General features: G+C 44.0%; 1 protein-coding gene across 1 annotated transcript in view; it reads right to left on the bottom strand.

Annotated features, from left to right (window-relative positions):
- The window catches only part of LOC147698068 (interleukin-18 receptor 1-like), a 417,310-nt gene that overhangs the window by 197,885 nt on the left and 199,360 nt on the right, over nucleotides 1-20,065 (bottom strand). Inside the window, 1 exon segment of the mRNA XM_086933394.1 lies at nucleotides 7,966-8,098. Within this exon segment, the coding sequence (XP_086789520.1) occupies nucleotides 7,966-8,098 (133 nt within the window).

The raw sequence follows: 20,065 nt of genomic DNA, 5'->3' as shown, positions 1-20,065 counted from the left end.
GGGTAACAGTATCTTTTCTTTACTCCCTATAGCTGTCTTTTTTGTAACATAACTGTCTTTTTCCTTTCCTTATACTTACTGTTCTTTTTTTAAAAAATATTTTTTGGTTCGCTCAAAGTTCGCGTACCGGAGTGCGAACTGGGAGCGAACTAATAGAAATAGAGCTTGGCAGAGTTCAAAGAATTCTACCAATTTTTTTTAATGATGGGGAGGTAGTTCTGAAAAGAACTTTTTTTTTGTTTTTTGTTGTTTTAAATTTTTTTTATTAGTTTTCTGAACATTTTTTATATTTTTTTGTTTTTTTCTGAACATTTTGTATTTTTTTTTTTTTGGGGGGAGGGGGGAAACAAAAATGATTAATCGAAGAGGGCTCAACAGGAGCAACAAAAAAAAGAAGAATTTATTTTTGGGGGCGTTTTGGACATACATGATTTTGGATGGCTCTAATTATAAGAGTTATGCTACTTTCGCGGTAGCATAATATTTGATTGCACCTCACACAAACTTGTTTCACTTCCCCCATGTCCATTTGAATATTTGGGATCAGCTCCCTTGCTTCAGGTCCCGTAACTTCTGGCACAACCGATCTTCTGGCTATTGCTGGTGAATTCTGTTGTTCGTCTCGAAGCTGAGCTGCACTGTAGTTATTTGGGTGCCACCTGCTCATGTGTCTGTGCATAGTGAAATTCCCATAACTATATTTTTTGTCCGTGCCTCTAGAAAGACGATCATCACAGATTCGGCAAAAGACATACCTGGCGTTCACTTTCTTTTGCCCTGGTGGAAATTTAAAGAATTGCCAAATGAAATTTTCCTTCCTGTTGTACCTCCTGGGCTCCTCAGGCAAATATTCAGGCTCTTCCTCCTCTTCCTGCTCTTCCTCTTCTTGAAAGATTGGTTGAGTTGGTGGTCCTTTCTTTCCATGAGGAGGTGGAGGTGGTGGTGGGGGAACACTACCAGAAGCAACAACAGAAGCCATTTCTCTGGATTGTACAAAGGTCTTTCTCTCACCAAGATGAAAGTCAGAGTGAGGAAAGAAGGAGGGGTTTTCATCATTTGGGAAAAGCCAAAGTTCTAAACCAATGAAAAGTGTTAATTTTAGATCACATGACCTAGTATTACATCATTAGGAAACCAAAAGTGAAATGAACCAATGAAAAGTGTTATTACCGAGTCACATGACCTGCTGTGTTTACGTTTCGCGCTTTGCGCCGCTTTCAGTCTGCTTCCGGGTCCGCTAACTTGGCGCGTCCGATGACGTATTACGCGACAACGCAAAACGTCATTCTAACGTAACAGTTACGCTGAAAGAACGTTTACCGGTTCGCGGACTAGGAGCGGCTTTAAAATGAGCTAACGGAAAGCAGACCGGTTCGCGAACTGGGAGCGGAACAAAAAAATATTTTTTAAAAACATGTATTAAAAACATGTAAAATATATTTAAAGATTTAAAAAAGAATAGATTTTACAGCTACAGATATTAGCTTTCAAAAAACCATTGAAATTCAATGAAAAAACCATAGGTTATAGTCCATATATAGTTAGGAATTTGCATTTACAAAACCTTGAAAATTCAATGAAAAAACCATTGGTTATAGAACATATATAGTTAGGAATTTGCATTTACAAAACCTTATTTTACTCGCATAAAAGATGCGCTAACTATATATCGCGCACCCGCAATCCACTGCTGATGATGTCACATATTACATCATTCATGACATGGTCAGTGACATCACTGATGACATCACTGATGACATTATCCAGTGACTGTATGTTTCTGTAAAGTTAAAATATGTCTTACATATTGAAGAATGAGTGGATGTATAAGTGTCTGGATGAAGGATTTAGTAGGTGCATGACTGACTGTATGAGTGAGTGATTAAATGTGTCTCACTGAGTGCATGGGTTAGTGACTAAACTGTCTTAATTTGTGCATCATTATGTCTGTTGTTCTGTAAACTGTTGCATGTGTTGATAAGTAGCTATATGAGTAACTATATGGATTATTGATTGGTTGCCCAAGTATTTGTATGAGAGACTGGGTGTGTGTGTGTGTGGCTGGGAGGTGTATGACTCTGTGCATAGATGTGTGAGCAGTTGATTCACTAGATGTATGGTTTCAAAAGTGCATGTGGAAACAGCTGTATGGGCGGTTGACTGTGCATGAGAGTATTAGTGAGTGAATGGATATCTCAGTGCTACATGTCAAAGTAAGTACATATGTAAAACACAGTACATGTGAGAGTTGACATATATAAATAACTGTACATAAGAGCCAGTGAATGTGTGAGTGGCTGTATGGATCATTGTGAATAAGTATCAGGGATTGTATAAGAGAGTAAATATGTGTTATTATATGTTTGAATTAGTAAGGTGTGTATAACTGTATAGTTGAGAAAATGGAGGTGTGATTGATTTTTTGCATAACTGACTAGGTGTGTGAGTAACTCCATGGATGAGTGACAGTCTGTGACTATCTGTTTATACTGATTGTATCTAAGGTTATATTAGAGTCTGAAGAGGTTCGTGGTATTATCACATGAATGATATCATCAGAGATATGATCAGTCATGTCAAATGAGATGAGTGATGTCATCAGTGATGTCACTGACCATGTCATGAATGATGTAATATGTGACATCATCAGCAGTGGATTGCGGGTGCGCTATATATAGTTAGCGCATCTAACTATATATGGAATTTCAATGGTTTTATGCGAGTAAAATAAGGTTTTGTAAATGCAAATTCCTAACTATATATGTTCTATAACCAATGGTTTTTTCATTGAATTTTCAAGGTTTTGTAAATGCAAATTCCTAACTATATATGGACTATAACCTATGGTTTTTTCATTGAATATATATATATATATACATATACATACACACTGAAAAAAACATAGGTTTCGGGCATTATGCTTAGCTGGACAACTCACTCGTACAGAACCATTGAAATTCATTGAAGTTCAGCTAACTATAACTCGCGCACTGCTGATGACGTCACATATTACATTACTCATGACATGGTCAGTGACGTCACTCAAGACATCACTGATGACATCTCAAATGACATCCCTGATGACATCCAGTTTTAGATCATTACTTTCCGTCCCCCAGTCTACTCCTACTTTTACCATCCATTCAGAGTTAGGTACACCTGATAATGCTAAGCCATGTGACTGTGATCAGTTTTCATCTCAGGACACCTTACATTTTATTATGTTCTGTGATCACTACGCTCAAATCAGGAGGAAATATCTTGTTCCAATCCTTCAAGAAGCTGGCTTTTTACAGGTCAGGCCAGCACTCCTATTTCTGCAACTGTTGCACAATGCACGAATCACTTTTCATGTTGCAAATTTTCTAGTAGCAGGAGTCTGTATTAACAAAAGGCGTAGCAAAGGAAATAAAGGACTAACTATAAACGTATTAATACATATTCTGATGTTTTAAATTTTTTATATGAAATGTTTTCTTCAATATACTGTGATTTATAACCTGTGTATATATATTATTCTAAAAATTCAATGTAATCTGATGACTTGATGTATGATACATTATGTAGATATATTATGTAGATATTTTTATTACTGTTTTTTTTACTGTGTATTTCTTGATCTGTATTCTGTGCCTTTTTATGATTCTCAAAATTCGAATAAAAGTGATTGACTGACTGACTGACTGACATCATCCAGTGAATGTGTGTCTTTCTGAAAATTAAATATTTTTTATATATGTATATCTCAAGGTCGATGGAACAATACATGGGTAAATAAGTGTGTAAATTGATGTTTTTTGTAAAATTGACTGTATAACTGACTGATTAAGTGTATCTTAGTGAATACATGGGTTAGCGAGTAATGTTTAAATATGTAAATATCTGTATCAGTTGCTCACTTTGTGTATAAGTGGCTGCATGGGTTGGTGATTAGCTACATGAGTGTCTATATGGGTTATTAGTTGTTTTTTGAGTATCAGTATGAGTGTCTGAATGGTTCAGCGAGGGTATTACTTAGCCCATAGATGCATGAATGAGTGACTCATTGTTTGTATGTGTTGAAGACAGCATGTCTGTAGGACTGTATGGGTGGATAAGTGTGTGTATGGGTGTGTTAGTGAGTGAATGACTGTCTCAATAGTGTATTTATAAGCAACTACCTATGTTTTAAACTAGTATATGTGAGTATTGGTGTGTATAAGTGAGTATATGTGAAAGTGAGAAATTGGAAGAGTTCCTGTATAAATAAGTATGTATTTCTATAAGTGATTGTTTAAGAGAGTAAGTATGTGTACTTTTCTGTAGAAGTAGTGTAGTGGTGTGCATATAACTGTATATGCAAGTAAATGGATGTTTGATTCTTTATTAGCATCAGTGATGTCATCAGTGATGTCACTGACCATGTCATGAATGATGTAATATGTGACATCATCATTAGCTGAACTAACTATAACAGGGGAATTTCAATGGTTTTGTAAGAGTGAAATGTCCAGCTAACTATAACGCCCCTGAAACCCATAGCTTTTTCAGTGAATTTCTAAGGTTTTTTAAATGCTAATTCCTAACTATAATTTGCCTGAAACCTATGGTTTTTTCAGTGAATTTCAAAGGTTTTTTAAATGCGAATTTCTAACTATGACTACAGAGATAGGACATGTGAAGAAAGAAGAAAAAACGCACAGAAAGAAAAAAAAGAAATGCAGAAAGAAGCAACAGAAGTCAACAAAGACGAAGAAAAGTGCAGGAAGAAGGAAAACTTGCAGAAAGAACAAACAGAAGAGCAGAAAGAAGCCTTGTTGCAAAATCATCCTGTACCCTCAGCTTTTCCGGACTGGTACTGGTGGTAACTGACTCTGACTAACTAGTCCTAAAGCCAGTGCTATGTTAAAAGACACTTAGAATGCAGTGAAAACACCTACATACACTATGGAACACTATGGGTTGGGGTCTCCCTGTGATTAGCATGACCTCCTCTGTAAGCCCCTAGTATATAATAGGGCAGGGGGATTAAAACTACCTCTTAAAATGCGCCACAGGGCGTGCTTGCACACGTCACCCCAGGCCCCATCCCTTCCCTTCACCACTGTGCAAACACGCTCTGTGGCCATTTTAAGTTGGAAGATTAAGTCCCCTTGAATCCTGAGGGTCCCTAGGGTCCAACTAGCCCACTAGGTACCTCCAGTAGGCGCCACAGAGCTGCGTTGTAGAAAGATGTAAAAAGCGGCCGGCCTAGTCCACCTATCTGCAACTCAGTGCAGTGGTGCTTACTGGAAGCACCTGGTGAGCTAGTTGGCCCCCAGAGGCCTTCAGAATTGAAGCGAAATTATTTCCCCAACCTAAAACGCGCCACAGGGCATGTTAGCTCATGTCACCTCGGGCCCATCCCCTCATTCCCCACTGTGTAAACACGCCCTGTGGGCGTTTTAAGTTGGGGGATTAACTCCCCTTGAATCCTGAGGGTCAACGGGGTGCAACTAGCCCACCAGCTACCTCCACAAAGAGCCACAGAGCTGCGTTTCAGAGAGGTGTAAAAAGGGGCGTGGCCTCAGAACACCTCTCTGCAACGCAGCCCCCTGGCGCATACTAAAGGTTCCTGGTGGGCTAGTTGGCCCCCAGGGACCCCCAGTATTCAAGGGGAATTCAATTCAGGAGGCGCGTTTGCAGAGTGCTGAAAGGATGGGGCATGACCTCTGGCGCAGAGCCGGTCTTTATTTTTCTTTTTTAAGAAGGGGGGCTGTGTAGCCCCCCTTCTTTTTCTATTTTTTTGGCCCTTGGGACTCCATCCCCCAGGGCCTGCCCCCTAATTTTTTTTTTTAAATAAAAGAATTTGGAAGGTGGCCGCGTGGCCCCCCTCCCAAGGCCTTAATCTGCCCGGGGACCCCATCCCCATTGGGCATTACCTTTTTTTCCATTCTTTTGGATGTGGGCTGCATTGCCCCCCTCCTCAGGCCACTTATGGCCCCAGAGACCCCATCCCCCTGGGCTGGCCTTTCTTTTGTTTTAATATTAAAATTTTGGGGAGGGGGGCCGCGTGGCCCCCCTCCCAGGCAACGTGTAGCCCCAGGGACCCCAATCCCTGGGGCTGGCCCTCTCCATTGGGGAATGTGGTGGGGTCCCCAATCCCCTCACGGTCCTGCCGGCTCCCCGCGTCTCTACCACATGCTTTACCACATGGGGAGCTGCTAAGATGCAGCTCCCCATGTGGAAAAGCAATTTGATTTGCATTTTGAAAGAGAGAGCAGGTTTCCCTGCTCTCTCTTTCAAAATCCAAACCAAGTTTGCTATGGCAGGGCAGGAGCTTCGAGGCTCCCACCCTGACATAGCAAACTACAGTGTCCCAGGGGTAGGTACCCCGGGACACTGCGGGAGCCGGCCCTGGGGGGTGGCGGTCCCCAGGGCCATGACAAGGTGCGACCCCCCTCCCACAATTTATAAAGCCCCAGAGGGTGGGGGCCCCCGGGGCTGGGGGAGTTCATCATGGACCCCCCAATTTAAATATTTAGAGCCCCGGGAGGTGGCGGTCCCCGGCGCATGTGGGGAGGCTTGAGCCCCCCACACAGGGTATTTTTTTCTCAAAAAACCCCATGGGTGGCGGTCTCCGGGACTGCGGGAGGCAGTGTACCCCCGCAATCACAATTAAGTCGAGCCCCGGGGGGCCCTCCAACCTTACACTAAGAAGCCCTGGGGGTGGTGGTCCCCGCGGCTGTGGGGGGGGATTGGGACCCCCACACTTTTTTTTAGCATGCCCCCGGGACTTGGCCCCCCCGGGCAGTAGCGGTCGGCAGTAGGTGTTTCTATAGGGCGGTGACGTGGGCAGGAGGAGGGGCAGGGTGGGGGGAAATAATGTATGGATTACGGAGTTTTACAGGTAAGTAAACATTTAAATACATAAAACGAATTTCGTTGCGCGCACTGCATCACATTTGGTGATGCAGTGTGCGCAACTAAATTCGTTTTATGTATTTAAATGTTTACTTACCTGTAAAACTCCGTAATCCATACATTATTTCCCCCCACCCTGCCCCTCCTCCTGCCCACGTCACCGCCCTATACAAACACCTACTGCCGACCGCTACTGCCCCCGGGGGCTAATTAGCAATGAAGCTTGGGAGCCTGCGATTTGTTTTTTTTATCAGCAGGACCTGCGCACCCTGCGTGGATTTTGCCGATTTTTATAATCCCTTAGATGGTCCTTGTGGGAACCCCCTAAGCAGGCCTAGGGGGTCAGGGTGTTTCTACCCTGCTCCCTTTTTGTGTTTTGCACATTTTTCTCTCTGATTTCTTGTGCCTCGGTTCTACCGAGGCACAAGATGGCTGCCAACACTTTCTGCTTTGGAGTGTTGACAGCCAATTAGCATACAGCTTGTGATCGAGGGGGTGCATGGATCCTGCGCAGCCATAGATATATATATGAATTTACTTTTGATTTTCTCAGCAACTACAGAACGAATTTACACCATTTAACAAAAAGGCACCTTTCTGAACCAAGAGCTACCTCTTTGCCAAATGTGGTGTAATTCCGTTCAGCAGTTCGGGATGTAGCCGCGGCTAAAGTTTCCTATGGAAAATTGCATGGGGCGTCATACAACCCAATTGAATACCATCATTAGCCAACAAATCTTTTGCGGTTACTTAGGAGTCATTTGTATAGTATGTCTGGGACATGGATATTAGAGTAAGGGCTTCTTGTGTTGGTTAATCCTTCAAATTCCCTCCAGAAGTGTAATAATACTGGAGATGGTATAGAACTCTATTTGAACAAATTGCTGCATGACAGAGGAAAAGGAGTTGATCCACATTACAACAATATCAGAGATGCACATAGAATACTCTGATATAAAATAAAAAATGTGCTTTTGATATATCCATAATTTTCATTTGATTGCATACTCGCTGTCCTGTGTCAAAAGCTAGGTTTAATTATGTTTCATATTATGATGTGAAATCTTCAGCTGACAAACTTACTTTGTTGTTGAGGTTTCTGGTACTCCAATGAAAAAATGTTCACTTGCATTTGTCATTAACCAGTAGAGAGATGTTTCATCAATTGTGTTTGAGTGGATGGTGACAGCTGTGCAGGAAAGTGTCTTTGACTTTCCTAAAAGGGGAATAAAAAATAATATAAATGTATATGCACATTGCATTATATTTAATGTTGTACTGTGACAAAGAACAGAGAGTTCATGATTCAAATTCTATAATCCTAGCTTGCAGAGGTCTGTAAGAAAACAATTTTTAGAAATCGTTTGTGTGGGGTTACTGTAGTTCTTTTCTATCAAGTTCACCTTGGTCACCTGAGAAGACGAATAAAGGGGGACACCTGCACCACTTCCAGAATGGAACAATGCCAGCTTAGTTCACCAAACCCTGCCTACTGAAAGGATCTATACATGAGTACACATTTTGCCAGGCTCAGTGACTCTTCTGCTGATCCTTGAGACTGCTCCAGGTACCCACTCTCAACCAGCATTAGTGTGTGTTGCAGCGGAAGCTTTATGTTTTTAATAATGGTTCTAAGACCTTGAATGTTTATACTATTTAGTCACTGTACTCGGATTTTATACTTTACCAAAGAGGCATTGGTCCTCAGATGGACCTTTCTTCGTCACAGTGAGAGGTGAGAAATTAGGATGTCCCACTATTGGCCACCCAGTGAGGACAACTAATTGGTAGTCAATTCACAAATTAGAGATACGATTTTAATTCACTACCCTCACAACCATGCTTTAAAAATAGAGTATTGCAACTGGAAGACCCAACTTTCTAGAGATGTTCAATCTAACAACGAGTATACAAACTAAATGCTCTGCAGTGGCTACACAGAATAAGAGCAACAGAACCTTATGTTCTGAAAATAATCTATGACTCTCCCTATCATGCATTTAGAAATCAATATCTCCTACGCACAGTTTCTACGGAGAGAACATTAAGACACAATAAAAGACTAAGTTAAATTTAGATAGCATGGATAGTGTATTACATATGCAAAATCAATGCATATAAGTAACATTGTAAGCAGTTCAGTCATGATTCTTACAGCATATAGTATAAAACACATTTGTAGTCAAAGTACTCTATTGCTAAATAAAGAATGCGTAAACAGGATGTTTAAGCTTAACGATTCCTACCATCAACAAAGGCAGGAGGACGGCTCAAAGGGTTCTCTTAGAAGGGTCAAAGGGATCAAGTTAGAGTCCAGTAATGAAAAGTCCATGGGTGTGGGCAAGGGGAATGGAGTACAAATTAGGAAAGTTCAGGGCTGGTCTCTCATCAGACGGCTCCATATAATCAAGTTTAATAGCAAAGAAAAAAATGCACTGGTCATGGGGAATGGAAAGGTAATAAGAAAAGGTTTTGGCAATGAAGGATTTCAGTCAATATGTTAAGAACAGCAGTAGCCACAACAGCAGCTGTAGGAGTGGGTGGTAGTGTGTGTCTCATGCATTGTAGAGTCACTTTCAATGCTCCAAATCGTCCATTGTGGACATCAGTTGTCACCATACAGTGGTCTGACTGTCATGTGACCAGTCTTCTTCTGTCACCAGGTACAAATGTGATACACCAGCATTTTTTCCTATCTTGCTCATGCGAAACAACTGTGCATTCTGTCCTCACAGTTTAGTGGACAAAGAACTAATATACTTAGTTGCTCTTCATGGATTTTGATTAACTGTGTTCATTCTCATCCTCGCATTTGTCTTTAATTTTTTTTCTGTTATCTTACTCGATTACCCTCCTCACCGCGCCAGCCCCCTCGTGCTTCCCCCTCTCCCTTTTCTGCCATTGCTGTTCCAGCCCCTCCCCTCTACCCATGCCTGTTTTCCCGCCTCCCAGCTGAGCCTCCCTCCACTATTTAATGCAGACCGACACGCGCTGCGGGCGCGCTGCGAAGGGCTGCTTGCACGCCGAAGGCTCACCTAAGGCATGTCGGTCTGAGCCTGTCCGTGAACCAAACACGACCAGCAACAGTAATCCTCTCCAAACACCACCCAATGACAGTTCTCGTGCAGGGCCTGCAGCAGCTCCTTCACCTTCGACAAGACTCTCACTACTGCCGAAGGCCTGCCTGAAGCATGCACCACCGACTCCCTGACGTGCATCCTCATCAACATGCGCTCCCTCCACCAACACGCCATAGAAATCTGGGACCTGATGGACACAATCTCGCCCAACGTCGCCTTCTTCACCGAAACCTGGACCAACTCCACCTCCTGCCCCATATCATGACTGCCATCCCAGATGGCTACAAGATCTAGAGAAAAGACTGCCCCCACCGCCCAGGAGGAGAACTCGCCATTGCACACTAGAACCCCGTCCGCCTCTCCACGTCAAGCAAGAGCGAACCCATTCCAACAGAGAACACCTCAACTTCCAGATCCAGACCAGCCCCAGGGCCACCCTATGGGACACCCTCATCTACAGACCGCTGGTACCCTGCACCCAGTCCGCAACCACCATAGCCGAGCTTGATGGACTACATTCTACTCGTAGACCTGAATTTCCACCTCGACAACCGCAATGACCCCGACAACACCGCTCTCCTCAACAACCTCGCCAACCTCGGACTGAAGCAGCTGGTCAACATGCCCATGCACAGAGCTGGACACACTCTTGACCCTTTCTTCAGAGGAGGAACAAACATCCATTTAGCAACACCACCCAACTTCCATGGGCTGAGACCACTGCGCCCATTTCACCTTTAACACCACCACCGCACCCAAGCCCCCGCAGCGAACGCCATGATGAAACAGGAGTAAAGTCACAGAAGAACTCCTCCTCACCTCCCTCCTCTAAGACCCCCCTAGCACCATGACCGACACAAACTCCGCAGCCACAGAACTTCACCAATGGATCTCCCGCTGCTCTGACAAACTCACACCCCTCTGACACCCTACCAAACTACGCCCTCAGAAGGCCGCCTGGTTCACCACTGAGCTACAGGAAGCCAGAAACTCTTGCAGATGCCTAGAGAAATTCTGGCGAAACCAGAAAATGACAGAGGCACAGAACAACCACAGGAGCACCCTGAAGGAATATTACCGGCGCATTAAGGACACCAAATGGACCTTCATAAGAGACAAAGTCCAGACCAATGCCACCAATGCCAAGGAACTGTTCTACGTCATACAGCAGTTCACAAAACCCCCCAGCGAAGCCGCAGACGTCACACCTTCTCAGAAACTCTGCGAAAAACTCAGCTCATACTTCCACCTGAAGATCAAGGCCCTCTATGACCCCCGCCAACGCTGCCGATAGGCCAACCATCATGACCTGGAATCCCACTACCTTCAAACAAACCTCAACCACTATGCAGAACACTCACTCAGGAGCCCCCATGGACCCCTGCCTACTGTACATATTCCACAGGTCCGCTGCTGTCATTGTACCCGAACTGGGCTGGACCATCAACGCCTCCCTCATGTCCGACATCTTCCCAGACGACTGGAAACGGGCAGAGGTTAAACCCCTCCTTAAGAAACCCTCAGCCGACCCAACGGACCTGAAACACTACCGGCCCATCTCTCTCCTCCCTTTCATGGTGAAAGTCAGCGAGCGACTTGTGAACACCCAGTTGACCACCTTCATCGAATATTACATCCTAGATGCCTCCCAGTCTGGATTCCGCACCAACCTCTGCACCGAGACCGCTTTCCTCGCCGCCACTGACCGTTTCTCATTGCACCCTTGCAGCCAGATTTCACGACGCAGGGATACAAGGAACGGCCCTCGACTGCATCAGATCCGTTCTCTCTGGCAGAACCCAAAGGATCAGACTCCCTCCCTTCCTCTCTGAACCGACCGATATGAACTGCAGAGTACCCCAAGGCTTTTCTCTCAGCCCCACGCTCTTCAACGTCGACATGGCCCCCCTCGACGCCATCGTCAGACAGCATGGGCTCAGCATTTTATCCTATGCCGATGACACCCTGCTCGTTCTCTTACTCACGAAGAATCCTGAAGACACCAGACTCTGCTTCCAGGAAGGAATGAAGAATGTGGCAGCCTGGATGAAAGACAGCTATTTGAAGCTCAACTGAGGTCTGCATCCTCAGATCCCGTAACTCCGCCTGGGACAACACCTGGTGGCCCTCTGCCCTCAGGAATCCACCCTCTCCCCCTGACCACACATGCAACCTCAGCATCATCTTACACTCCTCACCCATGCCTACAAATCCCTCTACAACATCAGACCCAAATACCTCAACGAGAGATTATCCTTCACCGTACCCAAGAGGAACCTCCGCTCTACCGACCTTGCACTGGCAGAGGTCCCCTGCATCCACAGAAACGAAACTGACGGGAGAGCTATCTCCTACATAGCAGCCAAGACCTGGATCGAGCTCCCCATGAACATCAGATGCTCGCCCACCCTGCAAACCTTCAGGAAGGACCTCAAGACCTGGCTTTTAAACTGATCCAGAGATGCCTCCTCAACGCCTTGAGACCCTCCCGGGTGAGTAGTGCGCTTTATAAACCCCTGATTGATTGATGGATTTGGTCAGAAGGTCAAGTTCCCATCAATTCACTCAGAATGAGCTACTGGGAAAATGTATTATTGATTAAAGTATGTTACATAAACAGAACAGATAAAGCAACATTTGAGGAAACATAGCAAAAGTCCATTACACTAGGCTATGAAATAATGCAGCTTAGGGAAAAAGGCAGTTGAACTAATTTGAAAGTTAACATTTCCTATTTAGTAAAATACATTCATAATTAGGTTCAAGCATAATTAAATAAATCAAGTATATCATTTAGAGAAGTAATTGCCACATTGTCAGTGATTATTGCATAGAAATGGTCAACCCTAAATATGGCCGATTACTACAATTTTTCAAAGTACATACATGTAAATTATTCTTAAAAAGCATTATGTTATGTTATGTTAGGGGGGTTCTTTTAGAGCGCACTGACACCGTGAGTTTCCTGGCGCTGATTGGGATTTCAGTGAGGTAGCAGGTAGAGATTAGCCAGATTGGGGGAAAAGCCAGGTTTTGAGAGATTTACGAAAAAGAGTGAGAGAGTTAGCAGATTTGAGAGAGAGGGGAAAAGAGTTCCAGAGTGTGGGAGCAAGATGTGAGAAACTCCGACCTCCAACCCTCGCGAGTTTGAAGGAGGGAGTGGCAAGGAGATGAAGATGGGAAGATCTGAGATTGCGAGAGGGGCGATATGGAGTGATGAGGGATTTCAGGAACCTAGGAGAGGGGCCGGTCAGGGATTTAAATACTATGCAGCCGATCTTGAAGGCTGCCCTGAGATTGACCGGGAGCCAGTGCAGTTTGGCAAGGAGAGGCTTGGCCGACTGCCATTTAGGAGTCCTGAAGACCAGCCGTGCCGCTTGGTTCTGAGTGATCTGCAGCCTATAGAGCAGGGTTTTGGGCAGACCGTGATATAAAGAGTTTGAAAAGTCCAAACGGGAGAGGACCAAGGCCAGGGTGACTTGGAGCAGAATTTCGGGGGACAGGAGATAAGCGACCTTCCTGATCCTGCGAAGCTGATACATACAGGAGGAGACCACCGCCCCCACCTGGGCTTTAAGTGAGAGTTCGGAGTCAATAATAACTCCCAAACTCTTTACAGATGCCACAGGGGCGGGAATGGGGGCCAAGCCCTGTGGGCCAGAAGTGAGGACCCCAATGGATGGAGCTCTTGCCTGGAAGAAGGAGCTCCGTCTTTCCAGGATTCAATTTGAGCTGATTTTGACTCATCCAGAGGAGAATGTGAGACATGACAGCATGAAAGTTAGAAACAGCAGAGGGGGTAGAGAGAGGAAAGATGAGTTGTAGGTCGTCAGCGTAGTTAAAGACGGTGACGTCCCACTGCCTCAGAGAAAGTAGAAGGGGGCGAAGATAAAGATTGAAAAGAAGGGGGGACAGAGAGGAGCCTTGAGGGACACCACAGGTGGAAGATACTTTGGGTCCACGGAAGGTGCCCAGACTGACCGACTGAGACCTGCCAGACAGGAAGGAGTGGACCCAGGCCAACGCCGGGCCCTGGAGGCCGGCTTGTTCGACACGGCGGATGAGGATGTTGTGATCCACCGTGTCGAACGCGGCCGAAAATTTAATTTATAATTAAATTATTTTACTGAATCTATAGGCATCATTTTGATGTCGGTCGGACCACCGGCCGCTCTTGCCCTGGGTAGGAAACAACCGACAAACATGTGGGCAGCTGACTGCCTGCTTAGGATGCTTGCGGTCAGGAACATGGCAGGGATATTCTGCGGCCATGTAAATGGGCTACAGCAAATGCTGATGCCGTGAATGTACATCCTGCATGTCCATGCACCGTGTGCATGGCACACTGTGCAAGGAGTTGAGTGGGGGCACTACATTTGCCCCCAGGGCCACTGAAAAGTGGCCCGCGGTAGACGGGCTTTTGCCAGTATCGTTCGTATAACAATTTGCATATTGATTTTGCACCACTTTTTCATTTCTTATGATGCATTACATTGAAAGCAATGGAGATACAAAGTTTCATCATTAATAAGTGCACAATTATATCAAATAAAGCATTTTCAACAATAATTGTCATAACTATTTTGTGAAAATAATATAGTAATCAATTAATAGGCATGTTAAACTCATTGGGGCTTAATTTTGAGCTCCTTGCACTGCCGGTTTGTTACTTTTTGTGACGGACCGGCAGCGTAAAATATGTGCCACACTGCAACATATTTACAAAGTGATGCATCTAAGCAGATGCATCACTTTGTAAACTCCTATGCTATATTACCCCTGCATCAAGTATAATGTACGCAGGGTGGGCAGTCCCCTACCAAAAAGGCTGAAGTGTTGCAGTTAAATCTATAAGATTTCACCATGACACTTCTGAGACGCCACTGCGTCAAATCCTCACAGCAGGCGTAAGACTGACGCAAACCCTGTCTTATGGGGCTTGCCCCATGTGAAAGGACACATTGCTGGAGTTGCTTCTGTTTTCAGACAGACCCCAGCAATGCGCCACTTTTGCGCCTACAGATACGCCAGAAATACTGACGTGTCTGTAAATCATTGCGACATGGAGCGCCATACAGTAAATACGGCGCCTCCATGGTGTCACAAGGAGGATGCACTGAAAAGTGTTGCATTGCTGTTTTCACACAGTGATGAAACACTTTTTATAAATGAGGCCCATTGCATTTAGATTCTTCTGGGCCTCATTTATGAGGTTTTGACATAGGCCAGCACCAAAAGGAATCTTGCTGCGCTACCCTACATCAAAACAAAAGGGCAGGAATGCGCAGCATCTATGTGATGTAGTGCATTCCTGTCCTTTTCCCCAGTGCACTATGGGCTGCTATGCACCAATGCAGGCACCCTTGCACCAATGTGCAAAGATATCTCCGATGCGGGGGTTTATTGATTTTGTGCAGGAAGGAACAACTTCCTGCACAAAATCAATCACAAGAGGCGATATCCTTTTTCTATGTGTACTGCAGAATGCAGCACACATAGAAAAAAGAAAGGACGAGGAGAAATAAAAACATTTCTCCACGTTGCGCCTCCCTTAGGATCCGACGTCTTCCCAGGTTTACAATTTTTCATAACTATGGGAATGTGTCAGGTTCTATGGGAGTTTTATCATAACACCTATAGCAACACCCATGAAACACCCCTTTCATGCAGTTTTCTGCGAGAAAGCAGCACATATTTATAAGGCTACGAAAAGCCACATAAAGTGTCTTTACGTGGCCTTATAAATATGCCATGGCACATTGCGATACAGGAACATCAAAAAAGTGATGTTACGGCAGCGCAAAAGTGGCAGTAGGGCCTCATAAATATGGCACTTCTAGTTCTACAAATCCAAGCACACTTCTATGGTGCTGGTACTTACATTTTTCTCAGTTTCAGTGATGTTTTTCTACATGGTGCAAAATGTACATTAGCGTTCTGGTGTCATAACTATTTTTTGTGTTGTGTAAAGAATGATCAGCTTTTACTCTGCTGCACGTGCCTTTGGTCTTGCTCCATTTGGGACCGAATGACATGCATTCTCCAAGCCTCCCCTGCCCTTATGTCTCTCCTGTGCTGGGGAGACACTAACCTGGTTAAATTAGGGAAATATAAAACACATGGTCCTGGGACAGGACCTACCTACCACCCAGCTGTTACAAGCCTGTTAAGACTGGTCTCGTTCTCACTCATGGACCTGTCACAGCCCCCTTCCTGGGCTCATTCCTGCTTGGGAGCCCTTCCCCGGCAGCCCCACTTTAGCAAGCAGACACAGTGGTGCCTGAACATGCACACAGGAGTGTGGTCTGCCCCAATGTGCCTCTTGGTGTATCAGCAGGGAGGTGACTGTCATGTCTGGCTGAGCTGCCTTCCCTCGTGATTCACCTGCAATACTTTCCAGGTGCAATTTCCTGCCTGGACAGGAATCTTGTCACCTTTTCTTTTTCCTCAGGCTACAAGCTTTCAGCAGTGGAGGTAGGGCCTGCTACTCACCAGCCCACAATTCTCTTTACCTTATTATGGAAAAGAGATGAAATGGAAGCAGCTGCAGGTAAAGTCTCATTGCCCTGCACTGCTACCTTGTCCAGGACCAGCGACGAATATTGAATTCTGCAATTACAAACGACAGAGTGAAGCTACTTGAGGTAACTGCTATAGTAAAACATAAGGAAACAGAAACAAATGTGCAGTAGTCTATCCCACGGCCACCCCCTCCTGATGGAGGTTCAGTCCCCAAAGCCTCCTCACAAGGTGCTGATAAAGGTATCCAAATTGTATTTTGCCTTCTTTACTTTGCCGATTGCGTCCCTGCTATTAACTTTGTCCACAATCGTGTTTGGAGTGAATTTACTGAGGTTTACTAACACTTCACATGAGCCAACAGGTAAACGACTTTTAAGGTTCAGTATGATCAAGCATTGGTATTATGAATATAATTAAACATAATGTAATTTGGGTCATATATTGTGTGGGTAAGAATGCTGCTACTGTATTAATTGTAAATGGATGTAATAATCTCAATTAAAGGTTAGATTAGGAATATAGGTGCTGCTACCTATCAATGTAATACTAGTTTATTTGATTTATTTCAACATTTAGAATTAGAGCTAAGGTTACTAATAAAAATGATTAAAGTTTAAAGTACATCTAGTCAATAATATTTAGATTTAAGATTAGCATATGGATTGGAATAATGCTGAAGTAAAAGTTGTATGAAATAAATTAGACACTAAACAAGTTTGGAGAAGTACAGGTGAGTAAGAAAGACACATAAATCCGGCCCTAGCCCATGAACGGAAACCAAACGTTATATGTTACTTAAGCAAGCTCTGATCATTTTTTGTAACCAACTTCTCTGATGTCCATATCAAAGCAATGATGATCACCCTCGCATTTTAGTCATTTCGGACTAACACCAAAAGAGAAATAGAATGTGCTCAGCAACGTGTTCTGATGTCAAAGCCTTTCTGCTCTGCACTGACTGGTAGTTCAAGATTCACCTTCGCGATGAATCATACATCACGAGCTATTGTCCATAAACCGTGCAGCCCTAGCCCCACATTCCTTCAGTTTTGAATGGTTCCTTCTTTGGAAAAGTAGGACCCTACTCCAGACAAGAAAAGGAGAGAATACCAAAGACGAACGTTGATATACACCCTCCTTCAAAGACTATCCCACTCTCACCCCAAATATGCGGATAGTTAGCTGGTTTCACTTTGAACACATGACCTTCCCCATGTGATGTAAGAAGGGAACAAAAGGGCCTATAAAGTGCTCTGATGAAAGGCATATAGGGGGGTTAGTCATGAACACATACTCTTTCAGCTTGGTGACCACTAGAGTGGCCATACCCTGCAAGCCAGAGGCTGGTAACAAGTTCACCGGCATTTACTCAATCAGCAAGGACAGTGAGGCAGTCCACTAGAAGGAAAGGCAAGATCCATGTTGTATGAGCTACTTCTATCTGCAAAAATGTTGGGCCCGATTCACAAAGGTAAACTCTAGACCTGAAGTCTAAGTCTAACAGCCTGATTCATCTAAGACCCGTTTTGCGAGTCTATAATAGCGAGTCATAAGGAATCGCTATTACAGACTCGCAAAACGGGATTCATGTAGGAATCGCAAAATAAAATGCGATTCCTACATATTCCTTATTTGCGATTAGCAAATTGCTAATCGCAAATAAGGAATAACTCCCCATTCATTCCTATGGGCCAAAAGGCCCATAGGAATGAATGGAGAGTATTCCTTATTTGCGATTAGCAATTTGCTAATCGCAAATAAGATAGCGATTTAAAGGGTGCCAGGGGTGTCCAAAGGACACCCTGTAGCACCCCTTAAATGCAAATTTAAACAGGTGTTGCGCACACACATGTCCAAAGGACATGTGTGTGTGCAACATGCAACTTAGAAAAATGCTTTTTAAAGCATTTTTCTAAGTTTTCGCTATTTACCACGAGGTTTGACCTCGCGGTAAATAGCGGGCCGAAATTGCGAATTCGCAATTTAAAAATGGATGATGAATTGCATTTAAGGAATCTCAAATAGAGATTCCTTAAATGTAATTCCTCGCAAAATAGCGAAATCGCTATTACCGATTTTTGCATTTGGGATGATGAATCCCAAATGCAAAAATCGCACTCGCAAAGGGCCAGATTCTCAGAATCTGGCCCTTTGTGATGCACATATCAGCTTGATGAATCAGGCTGTAAGTTTAGACTTCAAGTCTCATCATAGACTTTAGGTCTAAAGTTAGACTTCAGATCTAAACATAGGGCCCGAATCACAAAGGTGAACTTAGACCACAAGTCTAAGTTTAGACCTGAAGTCTCAGCTTACACCTCAAGTATAACTTTATTAGTAGTAGTGTTAGATTTTTTGGCTAAGGTTAGACCAAAAGTCTAACTTTACTTCTAGTAGAGAAAGTTTGATTTTTGGTCTAAAGTTAAACTTTACTAGTAGTAAAGTTAGACTTTTGGTCTAAACGTGGACCAAAAGTCTAACTTTACTACTAGTAAAGTTAGATTTTTGGTCTAAACTTAGGGCATTGTTATGAGTTTGGTGGTATGGGTGCGGGACCACCACACTCCCACACGGCTGAACATGTGGTTGAATCGCCTGCCAAAATAGGAGTTTTCTCTGTGTTTGAAACAAGGAACCCCTGATATGGATAAAGATCCTGGGACAGGGTAAACAATATATGCAAAACAACACTCCCAGGCACATAAGCAAAATACTGGCACAATGTAAGTGGCAAACAATAATAAACAACTAGGTCAAATTAAGAAAATACATTTTAATGCAATATGATAAAAAGAAGTGATAAAATTCATCGGTCCTTTGATAAGACTCAATAAAATAACATTGTATCAATACATATGATTTCACATTAACCCCTTCCATGCTGGGCCGATTTTTCTCGTGTGCTAGGCTTATTAAAGAATCAATGGCTTTATGACGGCCCCCAGCCGTCATGAGCACACGAGCACTGTAATGCATGACGGATGGGGGCCGTCATCAGCATGGAAGGGGTTAAAAAAGAATGTATCAAAAAAATGGATGGTTTCCTGTCGACGCGTTTCGACACCCAGACTGTGTCTTCATCAGGACTTTACCATCGTGATACTGTGAAAGAGATTATAGGAATATTTTACTAATAAATCTTTACATATTTTCACAGGTCTACAAAAACTAATTATCATTTGCCTAAAATTATTAACATTGTGCCAGTATTTTGCTTATGTACCTGGGAGTGTTGTTTTGCATACAAAATAGGAGTTTTCTCCAGTCCGTCTTGCTGTTCTTTGGTGTTCCCACAATGGTGTCAACAGACACAGCAATGGGAATGTCAAAACCAGTACCTGCATTGCTTGGACTGCTGCAGTCCATGCTGTGAAGGTACTGGGCTGCATGCACACAGTGGGCACAACATGTGCCCCCCTGCATGTACCCAATGGCCCTGAGGCAACAGGGGGCCTTGTAGGGCCGTCTTTGTTTCCTCTCTGCCACAGTTTTTAATGGGGGGCTCACCGTTATGAAAACCGTGGCGAATAAGAAAGTTGTAACATGCTTGGCGAGACCGTGGCCTCAAGACCACTGTGCCA

Source organism: Lissotriton vulgaris, chromosome 8 (assembly GCF_964263255.1).
Source record: "Lissotriton vulgaris chromosome 8, aLisVul1.2, whole genome shotgun sequence".
Taxonomy (NCBI): Eukaryota; Metazoa; Chordata; class Amphibia; order Caudata; family Salamandridae; genus Lissotriton; species Lissotriton vulgaris.
Note: the sequence above shows the minus strand (reverse complement) of the source record. Positions and strands in the feature narration are given on the sequence as shown.